Raw genomic sequence first — 17133 nt, 5'->3', positions numbered from 1 at the left:
TCATAAGGTTCATAGAGGGATCTTTTGCGGCACCTTGTAGGGTATTGAGCTAAAAAAAAAACATGAAAGGAGATATTTGATCATCAACTTTACGAGTAAAAGCAAGAGAAAATGAAGCAGTCGTCTTAAAAGCTATCAATTAAAGATTATGTGTCAGTTAACAGGTTGTTTTAGAATTGGTTCCTCTTAAGGGTGAAAAAATTTCAAGCCACGCCCACAAAACAGGATCTTGGTATACCTCGTGAGAGTTCTCTTTAAAATTTCCGATGAGCACCCCCCGTCCTTTTTACCTGGGCGTCCTCAAACGGTAAAAAGATTATATCTGTTGTACTTTACAGGGATGAGTCCGGATGACCCTTTTGATGAAGCGACAGCCGACATGATAAGTGATGGTGCTGTTGATCTTCGTAATGGTGTCCTTAAGTTCTACTTCGAAACGGACGAGACTAAAAATGTCTTAAGTTACAAAGTCCGAATCGCCGGGGGTTTATAGTCTTGAGATTAAACTAAACTAAGCTAAACTCAAATCAGTTTCTAAACTCAACTCAACTGAACTCAGTTTCTCAACGCAACTAAACTAATATGCTAAACTAAACTAAACTCAACTAAACTCAACTCAACTCAACTCAACTCAACTCAACTAAGATAAACCAGACTAAACTAAACTAAACTAAACTAAACTAAACTTAACTAAACCAGACTAAACTAAACTAAACCAAACCAAACCAAACCAAACTAGACTAAACTAAACTAAACTAAACCAAACTAAACTAAACTAAGCTAAGCTAAGCTAAGCTAAGCTAAGCTAAGCTAAGCTAAGCTAAGCTAAGCTAAGCTAAGCTAAGCTAAACTAAACTAAACCAAACCAAACCAAACCAAACCAAACTAAACTAAACTAAACTAAGCTAAGCTAAGGTAAGCTAAGCTTAGCTAAACTAAACTAAACTAAACTAAACTAAACTAAGCTAAACTAACCTAAGCTAAGCTAAACTAAACTAAACTAAACTAAACTAAGCTAAACTAACCTAAGCTAAGCTAAACTAAACTAAACTAAACTAAACTAAGCTAAACTAAACTAAACTAAACTAAACTAAACTAAGCTAAACTAACCTAAGCTAAGCTAAACTAAACTAAACTAAACTAAGCTAAACTAAATTGAACTAAACTAAACTAATATGCTAATTTAAAATAAATAAAATAAAATAAAATGAAATAAGATTAAATAACAAAGCATAGCATAGCATAGCATAGCATAGCATAACATATCATAACATAACAAACTGACGATGAGATCAGATGCCATTGCACACGTTAACAACTCACTAGACCTTATCACGGTTTTGGAAGCCATCTTGACGGGTAGGCAACACGCCCCACAAATAACAGGGCTTTAATCGCAATCCTATGGCAAATAATTTTCTTAAAAATCGAATTCCGCGCAATTTATGAATGGCAAATAAAAGTTAAGATAATAATCGAAAGGATTGTATTGATCAAATTTGTGGATGTAGCTGTACTTGAAAGTGTTTATTTGAGTTTTTAATTTTTAATACATTTGTTTATCATTTTTATTCGCGAGGTTTGCGCCAACTTGTAAGTTGCGTACAAGTTCACGGATTTTTGTTTTTTTTTTTTCTGACAAATGTATGGAAGATCAAAAACGCGACTGGACGCTTTCTAGCTCAGCTGCATCCGTTAATTTATTCAATACACTCTTTTGTGATGTGAAATGTATATGAAATAATTCATATTTGAACTGCGGTTGTAGAAGAAAGTGAAGAATGATCATTGCAGTAAATTTTCCAATTTAAGCAATTGGAAAGAAGAAGCTAGCCTGAAAAAAAATCAGGGCTTCAACGGGATTCGAACCCGTGACCTCCGCGATACCGGTGCGACGCTCTACCAACTGAGCTATGAAGCCATACATTGGGAGCGAGGTCAATTAATTGAGTTCATATCTTCCCGTATATATATTTCACATCATTTCACTCCGTACGGGAAGATATGAACTCAATTAATTGACCTCGCTCCCAATGTATGGCTTCATAGCTCAGTTGGTAGAGCATCGCACCGGTATCACGGAGGTCACGGGTTCGAATCCCGTTGAAGCCCTGATTTTTTTCAGGTTTCTTCTTTCCAATTGCTTAAATTGGAAAATTTACTGCGATGATCATTCTTCACTTTCACAATCTTTTGTCTAGTATCTTAATTTTGCTATTCTTCAGAAGTCAATTTTTTAGGAACTTATTTGCCATCTAACTCCCATACAGTCTGTACTGTCATTTCTGACCCTGAGCCGTCGAGATGGCTTCCAAAACCCATGATTTTAAAATAAGAAAGATACACGGCTTCTCTTCTCAGCTAAAATTTCCGGAAGAATTCATGGAGGCATGGCTTCATCAACCAAAGCACTTCTCGTTCAGTGAACTAGTGGCTTTTTTTATTTTAACAGGAGGAAATGAAGAAAGAGTTCTTTAAAAACACACTTACCTCCAACTGGCTGCAGAAATTCGAGGCTCTTCTGAAAGGTCCCTTTTTTCTTGGTGACAAGGTAAGACATGCGATTATGTTCTTCCAGCTCAAGCTCAAGCACCGGCAGATCTTGTTATAAGTAAATACAAATATTACAATCTTTTAGCTACTGGGATCAAATTGTACCTATGTGCAGAGGTTTTTTCGCAAGCAAGGTAAGGTAAGGTAAAGCCTGCATAACAGCCAAGTGGCCCATCAGGCTGGAACTTATCTGGGTTTCTGTAGCATGAAACCCCCTCCCCCTCCCCGGTCGCAATCAAGCAATAGTAAAACTATTGCAGGATGCAGGTCTCCTAATTATTTTTAGTAACGTCTATGGTCAGGTTCCCTTCCAAATTCTCCATACTGTGTCGCAATCCTCGTAAAGGTTTGTCCGCTCTGTCTTGAAACTGCCAATCTATGGTCAGGTTCCCTTCCAAATTCTCCATACTGTGTCGCAATCCTCGTAAAGGTTTGTCCGCTCTGTCTTGAAACTGCCAATCTTTGCATCGTTGCTTCGTTTGAAACTACCAGAAATCTGGAAACATCTACCTTCTTGAGATGGCCCTGAATTTGTTGTTGTGTGGTTTTCGTTTGTTTATGTTTTACTGGACTCGGTATCATACGGATTTTGAGCAGATGTTGAAGAAACATCGCCAAAATATTCATCAAAATGGACACTGAAAGTTGGAAACTTCCATTAAAGTAGGTGTTCAGCCTGAAGGAGCTGATAATCGTCATTTAGAAACTGTAATTAATTACATTCGTCAAGTTTTTTGGAAAAAAAACCCACAATAACAACAAAGTTTTGGCAATACTAGTTGCTAAATTCTCCACACAATGGCTTTTTGCCTTTCATTTTCCTGAAATTTTATTGTTTACTTTAAACTAATATTGAAATCTGATTTGTTGTTTTGTTTTACTGTCCCATTCTCAATGGCTGAGAAAAAGATGCGACTTAGAGCAAAAAATAGTGCGATTCGTGAATAAATCGCACCATTGAGAGCCAATCAGATTGCAAGGATAGCCAGTGATTTCAAAATGGATTTAATAAACGCGTACCTTTCACCAGGCGATTAACGGTAGTTAAAGGAAAGCAGTCACGATATTTTGAGTTATTTTGGCCACATACAAAATTACCTTTAAAAGGTAGCAAACCTGAAAATAACAGTTTAATAAGATAGAAAAACACCCAAGACATAATGATAAACCATAAAGGAACAAGGATGGCTAAGGATGGAGAAGATTGACACGGATTACAAAACGACGAATTTGAAAAATTGAGGCCAAACTTTTCAATATGCGCAAACCATGACTGAGCTCCTTTAACTTTTCCTGCACTGATTGGCTCAGTTATCTGAGAACCCAGTTGAAGGCGTTTGTGGGTTTGTTTGCGAAGAGATTTTTCTTAGCGCTGTTTTCTCGAATAAATTTTGTCGCTTGAAGCAGACACTTAAGGTCATTCCACTGACATAGAACCTGCACTGAGATATTTGTGAAACTTTGCCTACTGATTGTTTGTATTATAGGAACTTAAAATTTGAAATAAATGTGAGGGATCCCCATGTTCGTTTAGGAGCAACAGCACCTTCTTTATACCCAATAAATCCTTCTAATAGCCCCATGTTGTAGTCATAATTGCTTGCTAAATTGACGTTTCCGACAATTGTTTTTTGTTCTACACTGAGAATTGGTCCATATTTATTTTACACAGAGAAATTTATTACTCAGTTCAAAACAACAGAAAAAAAATGATAGGTCACCATATTCGTTTGCGAGAAAATGACGATTTACCTGTATGGCGAGGTCCAGCTGTAAAGAAAAAGCCGCCATTTTTTAATGCGCGCACGCTAATCACGCGTGAAATTATGCGCAGTAGGAATGCGCAATGGAATTTGTTCAATGACCCTCACATTTGAACAGTAGCTAGTTTAAAATATGAACAACAAAAAGGTGTCTTGCGAATTGTTCATTTCGACATATTTTTTCTCCCTGAGCGATTTTTGTACGATCACAACACATTTCTTTATTTCTATTTCGAAAATGTTCTGCATGTTATTTTTTACTGCAATCGAATATGGCAAAACGCAGACAAGGTTTTTTTTAGCGCTTTGGACCCTGAAACCGAGGAAAAAATTAAATTGGCAAAAAAAAAAATTCGCTTTAACTTGTACCTTTCAAAAGTTGATTGAGGCACTCGGATTTACTGGCTGTGAAAAATTCGACAATTCATTTAATTTCAAAATTCTTGGTATAGTTTGATAGTCAGGTCTATAAGCTTTAATTTGATATAGGGGTTAAGGTATCTACAGCTTAAACCGGACGTGCTACATCACTTGCACGCAAGACATCCTTGAAGGTGTGCTCTCCATGAGTTCTCTAGCTTAGTGGATAGAGCGCCCACTCAGATTTTTCCCTGTCCCATGCTCGTATCATGTTGATCAATTCACTTTTCACATTTTTAGACACCACACACTTATTCCTTCGGGAATCAACCGTTGTCTTTAATTTGTTATCTTTCTATATCGTTCTACACATGCACTCACACAAGATAGACGTTTACACAGGCGATTTTTTCGCGGCAACTCGATGCAATTTTTGTCTCGTTGAAGTTGCAACTTCAAAATCGCACGTGTAAACCATGTGCGATTTTCAGTGCGATTTGTCGCCGCGATACCGCAGGGGTTTCGAACATGTTTGAAACTTGATGCAACTTTAACGCGACAAAAATTGCATCGAGTTGCCGCGACAAAAATCGCCTGTGTAAACGGGCCTTAAGAATGGATTTATCCGCACTTGCACTTTTCGAATGCAGTAAACTGGAGATTCAATTAGACATGCTCTGCTCACATTGAACAGCTCATTTTTATCTTCAAGGTTACTAACTAGAATCTCGCACCTGACTCGCCACTTTACAAGAGAAGGTACGGGGAAGGGTGGGAAAGACTGTTCTCTTTACACGAAGGATTAATGGAAACATTCATTTACACTTTACTTCAAATTGTGGAATCTTGAAAACAATGTCTTATGCACAGGAGCAATAAGAATACACGAAACAACTTTATTATATTACTAAACGATTTAGATAAAGTTATACTAAATTGAATACGTCTATTATTAATTAATAATGTAAGCCAACATAGAACATAAATTGCACGGTAAGCTAACAAGAAAGCCGACTAGTTAATTTAGCCCTTCAGCACAAACTTTAATTTCAATGTAGATATAATCAATTTTACGCGCCATTTCAAGCTGTAATTTTATCAGATTAATAACTATAGTACTATGAATAAGCTCAATATATAAAGAATTATAATGATTACCAACGACTTATGGTAATTATTCCTGTCAGTCGTTTTTCTTTTAAGCCCGAGAAATATTTAACAAGGCCACAAACTCGACCTAACATATTTATATACTTGCTGGATCATCAAGATGAGCCACCATTGGCAAATATCAAAAGGGAACGCCAAAGGTGGTCAGAAAAGCTTTTAATATCAGTATGTTGCCATGGTAACAAAACTGATAGGTTCATATTATAGGACACGTCTAGTAGAATCTGTTTTGCAAAGAATCAAATATTTCTGATACAACTTCGCCGAGATATCATTCTTCGTCATATTTGATCAAAATTTGGTTGAGTTTACGACTTCACCACTTGGCAAATTTGCATATTTTCGAAACTTGTAATCTTTGGCATGAAAAGAGATATTTGAAATTAGTAAAAAGCATTTGTCTTCTCATACAGTCTACTTGTGTATGTTTTAAAACGTCTGAAATAGAAAAGACGCACACTTTATCATAGTAGCACTTTAGGTTAAAAAGAAGAAAAAAAACCTTTTAAAGGAGCAGCTTATGATCTGGGTTATTTTAACGGATCCACAAATTTAATGAATATGATTGGGATGGGGCATTCTCTGTATCAACATTATTCCCAAAGTCATATTCAGTTTCGTTTTCATCGCCTTTATTACCACTGCCCGAGCCTGAACCACCACCAGTTTGTGCTGTTCCAATCCCGTGATCAGCACGTGCACAACTACGTCCTCCTCCACCAATCATCATCACTGTTCCATCACCATTATTCAGGTCACACCAGAAGCCGATGTTGTTGGCGCTTTGGATGTTTCCACTGCACTCAGCCTGTTGAAACCCGTCTGTTGACCTGTACTGACCGCCATATTGAACCGTGCAGCTTCCCAGACACCGGCCTCTGGAATAACCTTTTCCATTTCTAAAGTCGCCATAACTTGTGATTTTTAATCGGAATGTTTGTCCAGCCAAACAGTTACCCGTGGTCTGTAACAAAGGAGTGTGACTAGGGTCATCACTGCGCGTGATCTTAAACTCTCTGCCGCTGACCAACCAAAAGGCGGGTGAGATCATGTCAGTGTTGACTGAAGGACTATTTGTTGTTCCCATGGCAACCTTTTTATCGTACCACCAGCTGACATCCTCGAGTGCCCAACTTTTATAGTCGCTGTTTGAGAATCGGGAGATTAGAGTCCATCCTTTACGATCAGCTGTGACATCACAGTATACCTGATAAGATTGTAATTATACACTTGTTTATTTGTTAATATTTCATTTCCGCGTTTAGCTTATTTTTTAAACCGACCGCTAGACGCACTTTTGGGAGAGGGAGGCCCTTAGAAAAGAAAAAGTTTTGATGGGGATGAAGGGTTTCATTGGGGTTGACTGTTAGCCTTAAAACGGGCCAAACATTTAGCCGCAGTCGTAAAATTTGGAAAATTTTTTAACCATTTTTAACCTTAAACTTTCGAAAAGTTAAGGTGGCCCTGAACCCTATCAACAGATTTTTGTTTTAACTTTGCCAAGAGTTGCATCTTATCCGGCTTATCAAATTTTGATAATAAAAAAGGGTTTCAGAATGCCTTTTTGTAAAATAAAAGTACTTAAAGCTAAAATATAGGTTTTTTCCCGCCGGTCATACTGTTGCTATAGTAACATATATAGTATCAAGAAAATGATAGCAACGCTTTCAGCAACATGATAGAGCAAATCCATGAAAATGTACTTCTTGGAAAGTGCTTGAAACTGTTTTTAGCCACCTTCTAAGGGTCTCTAAGATGTCTGGTAACCGTAGGGAAAATATCTTAGAACGCCGTCCGATTAACTCAGTTGCTGGAGCGCCAGACTGCTGTGCGGAAGGTCGAGGGTTCAAGCCCCAGACCGGACCAACACTCAGGGTCTTAAAATAACTGAGGAGAATGTGCTGCCTTTGTAATATATCTACAAAATGGTTAGACGTTCAAGTGTTCTCGGATAAGGACTATTAATCGTAGGCTCCGTCTCCTGCATCCTTCAGTGTTACATGGTGAGCATAGGACGTTAAAGAACCCACACACTGATCAAGAAGGGTAGAGCACGTAGTTCCCGGGTGCTGTGGTCTGACCTTGTTTCACGGGTTGGTGCTTCACATAGGGTTAACCTCTTTGCACCTTTCCCCCCTGGACTATTGCTAAGACTAAAACTATTTAACAATCAGACCCGTAGCCCGCAAGGGTCCAATAGGCCAATTTCGATATATTAAAATTCTAACTTGGCTCCGAGGCTTAGGGGAATAAAACAAAAGAAATTGCATTGAGGATGAGGATGAATAATTAATTTCTTTTGTTTTATTCCCCTAAGCTTCGGAGCCAAGTTAGAATTTTAATATATCGGAATTGGCCTATTGTTTTAGTATCACCCAACTAGTCGGACAGAAAAGGCGATAATAAAGTTAGGAAATGCAAGTTGAAGAAATATTTACTATTTATCTACTCGAGGACTATTACTAGCGTAGCCAATTAAAATGCACGATTTGCATTAGGCCACTAGTTGGGTGATACTAATACCCGTTAGCAGTAAAAGTCACCACCCTCCTAAAAGTCTGGTATTTTAACTTGCAGATTTTAGTTCGTGTTCTTTCGGACTATGCGACAATAGATTGGTGTTCATAACATTCTTTCAGTCACTAAAAAAAACACTGAATTTTATTTTTGCAGAAAACTAGTAGAAACTGAAACTAGATATATATCGAGTCAACGCAGAGACAAGCGGTGGATGGCAGTGGCAGATCCAGACCTTGAGCTAAGGGGGGGGGGGGGGGGTTGTTTTGCTTGCCCTGCCGACTTTTCTTCCTTCTGTGATTTTTTCTTTTTTTTTTTACCCAAAATAAGGAGGACCTGGGGCCCCCTCCCCTAGATCCGCCACCGGATGGGTTGTGCAGGGGTCTATTCTACACGAACAAGACATGAGCTACCCCAACAATTAACAATTTACTTTCAAATGAGAAATACTGATAGCTTCGAATTTCGCATTGTTAAAATACTCACCCTATATCTGAAAAAATTTGCTGTCAGTTCATACACTCCAGACGCTCTTGCTGAGTACTTGAGGATGACCTCTTCGCAAGAATTCACTAGAAGTGAGAAAGGTGCTTAAATGAGTTGCCATACACTTGTTACAGCCGGTTTGCACAACTGTAGCTCAACATCAGGGGAAGAGAACATTTCTTTTTTCAAAAACAGTGAATGAAATTCTGGTTTACACATTTAACTGAAAATAAAAAAAAAATAACTGTTTCCGAGACTATACAGCCTTATGCGTCTCATGGCGTGAAGAGAAATAACTAACATAACTTCGGAGACTATACATATGTATTTATAATCCCTGTACCACTGCTCCATAGTACTTTAATATGGTTGCTTTCTTATTCCGGCATCCTCTTTCTATTTATATAAGAAGATATTTTTATCAGGCTGAATTGGTTCTCATATGTATGGTGCTTAATTGGCCATTACTTTCAGCCTGATGTTCTCAATCCACTTGTTCTTATATGCGGGTGTTTACTCTGACTTGGTACCTGGTTTCCTTTGAATTCCTAACGTAGTGGAAGCGCTCTCTTTGCCAACTTTATTGCTAGCTGTACACGTGTACAATCCAGTGTCTTCAACAGAAAAATCTCGAATTCTCAAAGAACCTTTGTTGACAGTACTTCTTCCTTTTGGCAAAGCAGCTAAGGAGCGTGTCCATGCGATGATAGAGGGAGGGTAACTAAACGCTTCACAAGAAATCGTTGCCATTGTCCCTTCTTTGAAGACCAAAAACTGCCGAGGAACCACTGTCAACTTTGGAGCGACTGGAAATAAAGCAAAATTAACTGAGATTGGTAATTGTTCGTTGTACCAAAAATAATCATATCATTCTCTCTCTGTTGGGTTTTTTGGATTGTGTTTCTTTTTCGATCGAGGGATTTATTATAAACTGGAGTGTTAATTGCTTCTGAAGTCGCAGAATGACATCTTTAGATTTCCTTCAGGGAGGCAGCGTGACTGAGTGGTTAGGGCGCTGGACTTGAAATCTCAACGTTGCGGTTTCAAGTCCCGCTCTGACCTCTTCCCTGGAGTTGTTTCTCGGTAGACCATAGCTCAACTCGTCAGTCATGTTTGTAAATAGCCAACTGGTCTGCCTCCTACCAGTTGAGATTTTTAAGCTTACCATGTTTAATTGAAATGTTTCTTTCTTTCAGTTAAGTGGCACTGATACCTGAGAACTAGCTTGTTGTAGCTAAGTACATTAACCACTGTAAACATTCAACATTTTCTTTTAATTTTTTTCCTTAGCACTACGATCTTAAGCAAAAAGCCAACAACTGTATTTGTATTTAGAAACATAAAGACGACACCGCAATCCACCCACCTTCGACTACAAGGGTCACGTTTTTGCTATCTCTTCCCAGAATGCTGACTGCTGTACACATGTATTGCCCTGAGTCACTGTGGGTCGTGCGTTTTATCTCCAGTCTCCCTCCATTTTCGTTTATCTTCACTCGTCCTTTATCAAGAGACCCACTAACTTTGTACCAGTTCACTGCTGGTCCCGGATTACCGCTGGCCGAGCAGTAAAATGTGGCAGCTTGGTTTTCAGTGACCGTTCGAGTGTTGGGCGAAGCAGTCACCACTGGAGATGAAATTGATTTGCCGGGATCTCCCTTCAATCCCATCATCCCTCTCGGTCCGGCATCACCTGTTTATTATATCACATGCATGTCAAATTATTCTCGCATTTTGATTGGTCCTCGCGCATGATCAATTGGAGGATAGACGCATAGAGGACGCTGTACGCCTGTTCAGTATTAGTAGAATTCTACTTGGACACTATTCAAATCCTGCAATCTGATTGGCTGAGTGATCATACACGATCAGCTATTAGTGTACAGTGGCTGAAGTTGGTCTACGAAATGCAACGTTTCCTCGTTTTTCCAAAGTTCGGGAGGAATATTTTCATTGAAATGGATAATTAAATTCCTGAGAAGACTACTGAAAAGAAGGACATTTATGCTTTCTAGACTGTGATCAATTACTGAACAGCAACATGGTCAAGCAACTTATCTTCAGCGTTAATTTGTTTTTCTAATTGCCTGTCTTCTCTAGGAGCGTCGACTGTTTGATGACCTGATATTCAGACATTCAGCTTAATAGAAACGTACAGAAAGGAACTCAGAGGGATACATTAAAGAAGTAACTGACTAAATAAATAGGAGTAGAGAAACGAAGGTATAAAGGAAGGAAGGAAAAGAAAAGACGGACGAACACTGAATTGTCACACTGTTGTGACAAGCAAAAATAGTTATTCACAATGACAATTCCAACGGTATAATTCGGTTTTTAGGCTTCATGATTTTCGTTCCATTATTCACCTTTATCGCCTTTTTCTCCTTTTATCCCTTGATTTCCCATAATGCCTTGCTTGCCGTGACTACCAGGCGAACCCGTGATGCCTTGCATTCCCTTTTTACCCTTGGCACCTTGCCGTCCTTGTCTTCCTTGACGGCCTCTGCTTCCTTTCTTGCCGGGAGGACCTGGGACACAAACTTTCTCCAATGGCTGACACAGTGATGCTGGCTTGAGTTTACTGAACTGTTTGGTGATTTCACTCCGGACATCTTTTAACGTGAAAGATCTGTTGTCGATTGAGATCAAACTGCGTCGAAATATTGCATTTGATTTCTTCTCAGAATCTGTAAGGAAGAGGAATTTAAAATTATCATTAATTAACACTTTCGAAAGTCCCAAAGTAGTGACAAAAGCAAATCCAAAAAGCAATAACTCTATGTGTCTCGATGAGACCTGATCATTTTTCTAAAAGCCCGCAAGGAAACAAGCCGCGTGTGCAACAAAACACACCCTGATGTTTATATTACAGTTGCTTGATTGAAGCCCTCAGTTGTTTCAGCGTGATAAAAAGAAACAGCACAAGCAGGTGTATTCATGCTTTCCGCTTCATTCTTGCTGAAACAACGTGAACCTCAATCAAGCAACTTCCCCCTCTTCTTTTTGGACAAGAAATTGCTTTTACTTCCGAAGGTCGAGCGGGCTTTTTCTGAGCCGAACAGTTTTAGAAAAAGCCCGAGTCTGCTGATCTGAGTTTAGCTCTAGGATTGTGGCAATACAGCTGTTTCGTCAAAGGTTGTCCCACAAAAGCGTAAAAATGAATGCGCGACAATGCCGATTGGTATTGTGGGTAGTAATACTACCCACAATACCAATCGGCATTGTCGCGCATTCATTTTTACGCTTTTGTGGGACAACCTTTGACGAAACAGCTGTATTGCCACAATCCTAGAGCTAAACTCAGATCAGCAGACTCGGGCTTTTTCTAAAACTGTTCGGCTCAGAAAAAGCCCGCTTGACCTTCGGAAGTAAAAGCAATTTCTTGTCCAAAAAGAAGAGGGGGAAGGTTAGGGGGTAAGGAGAAGGCCCCTAGAGGCTTCTGTTCTAATGACATAGCCTCCAGCTTGCATGTGACGTACCATGAGGTCATTAAATCTGCCATCTTGGTTTTTTTTTTTTTTTTTTTTTTTTTTTTTTACTGTCTCGGGAAGTCAGAACTACACATATAATAAGGAAACGTCCGGACTAAATTGGTCAACAGGATTAATCCTAAGCGAATGTGAAAAAAAAATACTAATTCTGCAACAAAACTAAAATTAACAAAAAAAAATTAAGGAAAGAAAGACCAAAAGAATAATGTATGATTAAAAGGAACAATTCTGATGTATATTTTTGCTATTTTATAATGCAATAATGACGTTCACATGGTGAGCTTGGGTCATATGTGGTGCTTAGTCTCTAAACATGCGCTGCTTTCCTGCGCTGCTTTCCTTTTTAAAAACGCGTTACTGTTCCCCCTTCCCACCCCATACAATGTGGAAAATCAGAAGAAATTGCGGGACATAGTTTGCAACATTGTATGGGGGGTGGGGGGAGGGGCGAGGTTAGGCAGGTTAAGTTGTATTCGCGTCAGACTTTTGTCCTTGATTGTAGATAGATCACTTTATTTATACACGGTAAATTCCACTCAGTTGTATACAAGCAAAACTCTCTACAAATGTAAAAATTAAACAATATAGTCATTATGAAAGCAATTACAAAGAATAAAAGCCTAATCTAAACAAACTGACCTAATCTAAACAAACTGAGCTAACTGCCTATTTCAAAGGAAAACATTTTGTCAGTTTCGGTTAGAAATTCGGTATAGCTGACGACTGCCTCTGCAACATCTTTACTAAGATTTGGATCAGTTCCTGAGAAAAATGTATTAAAAGTCTCCGCGGCTTCCAACGGGTTTTCCGATGTTTGTCTATAATACTCAACTTCATTTATAACTATTCTATTTGATTTACGTCAAGTTAGTTCATTATTATAGTTTGCCACGTTTTCCGAGTGTCACCAGAGAACTTATTAAAAGCGTTGACATGGTAATCTTGTTTTGCGATCTTAATTTCGTTGTTTATTTGGTTTTTTAATATCCGATATTGATTCCAATCGTTCAGACTGTTACTTTTGACAGCTTTCTTTTTCAAATGGTCTCGATAGTTCAATCTCTTTTTGAGCCTGGTGGTAATCCAAGAGGATTTTGAAAGACGCAAACGTTTGGATTTTAACGGAGCGTGAGCATCACACACATTTAGAAATAGCGCCTTCCATTTTAGCCACATTTCATTTGGATCAAAAAGTCCCTTGAGAATGTCCCAGGGTTGACTTAATAAATCAGCTCGAAACACCCTTGCTGAAAAATTAACCCTTATGGATGAAGAGCCATCTTCCTTGATTCGTTTGCACTTAAGCAAGCACATACCTCGACATATAGGCGTGATTTCACAACTGACCATGTATAAATGACGATTGTAGACACAGATGTGCACATCCATGGCGAACCGTAACACTTCCCCTAAGACGGCCGCTAAGATCAACGTTGGACAAATGTCGTAATCAAAGACAATCATTGACTCGGAGGTGTTAACTCAATTGATGCGTTTAGTATAGGTTGTTTCAATCTATTTTAGGTTTTGACAAAGTAAACGTAGCATTATCATTTCAGCCCAATCAATACATTAAATTTATCGGCTGAGAATCGTGGAAAACGCACCAAAAAAGCTTCAATTTCGCAAAAATATTTTGGGGGAACATGTACCCCAGATCCCTCTAGGGGAATAAGCCCTTGGGCCCCATATTTGTTACTGGACGGCCACTCAGAGATTCCTTGCTAAAAACTTTGATTCACGGCATGCCAAGAATGAATTTTATCATACAAGGGGAATGAATAAACAAAATTGAAGATATTTCCTTAAACATCAAACAACAAATGCAAGCAATAGCAGTTAAATGGGTCTGATACTTGGTTTTGTTTCCCCCGGAGTATAATTTTGACAGTAAAGCAAAACAACCGTGTGAAAGATAAAAATTATTTGTTTGAAGCCGGTTCCATCCGATTGTGGCGTGTGTCAAGATTAAGATTATGACAGTAGAATAGCGCCCCCTCCCCCTCCCCCCCCCCCCCCCACAAAAAGGCGTGCAGGGACCTGACCCCGAAAAAAAAAATCCTGCAGAAGCAGTGGACGTGAAAAAAAATTCCTAGAATCTGAAAAAGTGCCCCTCCCCCCATCACTTTTCTAATGGTCCGTCCCTTATGTTATATGTATCATGATGGCTTTCTGATTGAAATCTCCCTTTTGAAGCATTCTCCAGTGCTTAAAAATATAACAAGTCGCTTTTCCACGCTTTCGCGGACGTGCAAACCAAACAGGTCAGCCTCTTCGCGGGGTAACCAGACGTGAAAAGAAGTTGCTTTTTTGGCAATAATCAGTAGCGCAAGAGATTTCTTTGCCTGCCGATCCAGACGAATAGCTTCCGCCTGTTGTTTCCCGGTTTGGTTTAAATCAAGTGCTGAATCATTGATGGAGGTTACGGGTGCATTTTCTGTTCCTGTTATGAGAAGCTGAAGCTACCTCAACTTGCGCTAATACAGGCCAGTATTCTTGCCTCGATCGAATATGCAATCGTGACGCCGTGTACACCTGGAGTTTGCAAAAGCATTCGAGAATGCATAAGTGAAGCATTCAAGTCGAGTTCAGAGAAACTGAAAAACCAGGCCGGTTTCCAAGGTAGTTTCTAATGGTATTCTGGGTGTATTTCGAGACAGGCGTTATTGAATCTCGTGCGTCGATCTTTATTCGGACAAATTCAGGCCCGAATATTTGGCTATATGCGCTGAACATAATAATTTTTAAGTATCTATTTTCAGTCTCTATGAAATGTTTGCTTTTCTTCCAGAATGTATGAAAAGGAAACTGTATTTCTATTAGAAATGAATTTGCAAAAGCAGCCTGAGATATCAATCGCGTTCCGCCCTCCTCGTACACAATGAGATTTGGCCTGGAGGGGGAGACGTCTGTAATTTCAGCCGTTAAGAAGCTATTCGCGACATGTTGAAGGTCGAAGGTGATTGATTCGTTAAACAAAAAGACGTGCTAAGTCGAAAACAAATTCCCTCAAACACACAAAATCGCCAATCCCAAAGTTAAACTCGAGCAAAACAAATTAATATATGAATTTATCAATCAAATAATTACTTATGCGATCAATACTGAAAAGAAAAGAAAAGTAATTCCTGAGGTCTCCTTATTCTATCCAATGGCAATTCTTAATTCACACATATCAGTTTTCTAATGTCAAGCCAAATTTTCCTGTTGTGCATGTTGACGCAAATATTTCTCGATCGCTTCTAAAAGGTAACCATCAGTATTTTCTTGCATCCTCATAGACTGCTTCAGACCAAATGGTAACAGCATGAGTTATGCCTTCAGCGCAGGCGAACATAGCTTCCTTCCGCAGAATCTACTCGAACTTTGCGCTTAGCACTAATTGCAACTGGTCTGAATTACAGACATGCTGCAAAAACCAAACCTCTGTACTTACCCTCTGGTGTTTCCATTTCGTTTTTGTAGTATGTTGTCTGTTGTGATCCGATCTCCTCGATGCGGCTGTCGACTTTGGAAATTCGCAGCTCGTTCATCTCCGTTTTCCTGTTTATCGATTCCATTCTCAAAAACAGCGCAACGATCAACAACAACGAAATAAGAGAAAGAAACGAAGAACCTTTGTGGAGAACGTCGCCACATTTGAAGGAAGATGTCGAAGATTTATCCATGCTCTATTCGATTTAACAACGAAGGTCTCAGAAACTCGACTACCAAGCTAACTGTTAGATTTCTTTTCCGCAGTTTCACTTTATCCTTCGCAGGGTTCACCTTTATTTACAACAAAGAAAATCAAACGGGAAGAAAAAAATATATGGAAAATGCTAGGCACGCAGGGTACGATGGTAAGGGAGTCGGTCAGTACACAGTTGTGTGCTCAGTTACCTGGCCTTTGAATGGCAGCGAGGCTGGAGGTGACCCTCCACAACTAGTTAGCATTATAGCAACTTGATTTACTCAACAAAAGCTGTGAGGTCTCAGTATCAAAACAAGGTCACCTCCAGCCTCGTTGCTATTCAAAGGCCAGGTCACTGAGCAGAAAAATGTAAATTTGTTTATTCACCTGGCTCTCCTAAATCTTCCTAACAACAACAATAACAACAACAACAACAACAACAACAACAACAACAACAGTAACAGTAACAACAACTTTTATTTCACCCCGGAGTTAGAAATTACAATGTTTTGCTAGAGTAAAAACAAAATGTTTGTGTACGCACATACAACATGTGCAACTGGAAGCCTCAGCAGAGCAAGCAATATTACTTTTCCCGAAAATCAAAATTCCACATATTTTTATCAGTATCCTCAGTTGAAGTTCCTGAGCAGCTCAGTAAATTAAATTCCCAAGGTACTCAAGCACGTGCTTGAAGTTCCCGGAATTAAGGCCTGAATCAAGAAACGCCAGAAACCTGTGAATAGCTGGTGATTTTATTTAAGAGGGTGTCAGATTTTCATGCGTAAACCAAGCCAATAAAGGCAAAGCTTCGAAGCGGCTTAATTAATTACTGTAAAGTTTTGTTTTTAATCTTTGTACTAAATGTATAATAAACTAAATTAGACCTGCGACTTTTGAAACTATTTTAGACTGTAAAGGTTCAACAGTAAATAGCGGTACACTTACATGTGTCATAATGTGTTGTAAGATCTCAAACAGTGAATAATTTTCTCCAAATAAGCCCGTGAATAATTTTCGGTCTAACCGTTAGCCGAGTACGAAATCTGGGGATCTGGCACGAGGTAAAGACAATTCTTTTTTCGTCGATCGTCGACGGGGGTTAATGGACCTGTTCGGC

The 17133-nt window shown here is 39.0% G+C and overlaps 1 protein-coding gene and 1 pseudogene across 1 annotated transcript; one reads left to right on the top strand and one right to left on the bottom strand.

The window, feature by feature from the left end:
- Nucleotides 1–2611, top strand: part of LOC149105691 (hematopoietic prostaglandin D synthase-like) — a 38971-nt pseudogene extending 36360 nt beyond the window's left edge.
- Nucleotides 2612–5552: 2941 nt separating this feature from the next.
- On the bottom strand, nt 5553–16135 carry LOC110067152 (uncharacterized). Its single transcript, XM_089271188.1, has 6 exons — nt 15777–16135; nt 11216–11536; nt 10216–10542; nt 9380–9655; nt 8850–8935; nt 5553–7053 (listed from the first exon to the last, which is right to left on the bottom strand). The coding sequence occupies exons 1-6, from the start codon at nt 16006–16008 to the stop codon at nt 6382–6384; spliced, it is 1914 nt and encodes a 637-aa protein (XP_089127314.1). The 5' UTR covers nt 16009–16135; the 3' UTR covers nt 5553–6381.
- Between the last annotated feature and the right edge of the window lie 998 nt (nt 16136–17133).

Source organism: Orbicella faveolata, unplaced genomic scaffold (assembly GCF_042242905.1).
Source record: "Orbicella faveolata isolate gen_17 unplaced genomic scaffold, um_ofav_v1 contig_34, whole genome shotgun sequence".
NCBI classification, from domain to species: Eukaryota; Metazoa; Cnidaria; class Anthozoa; order Scleractinia; family Merulinidae; genus Orbicella; species Orbicella faveolata.
Note: the sequence above shows the minus strand (reverse complement) of the source record. Positions and strands in the feature narration are given on the sequence as shown.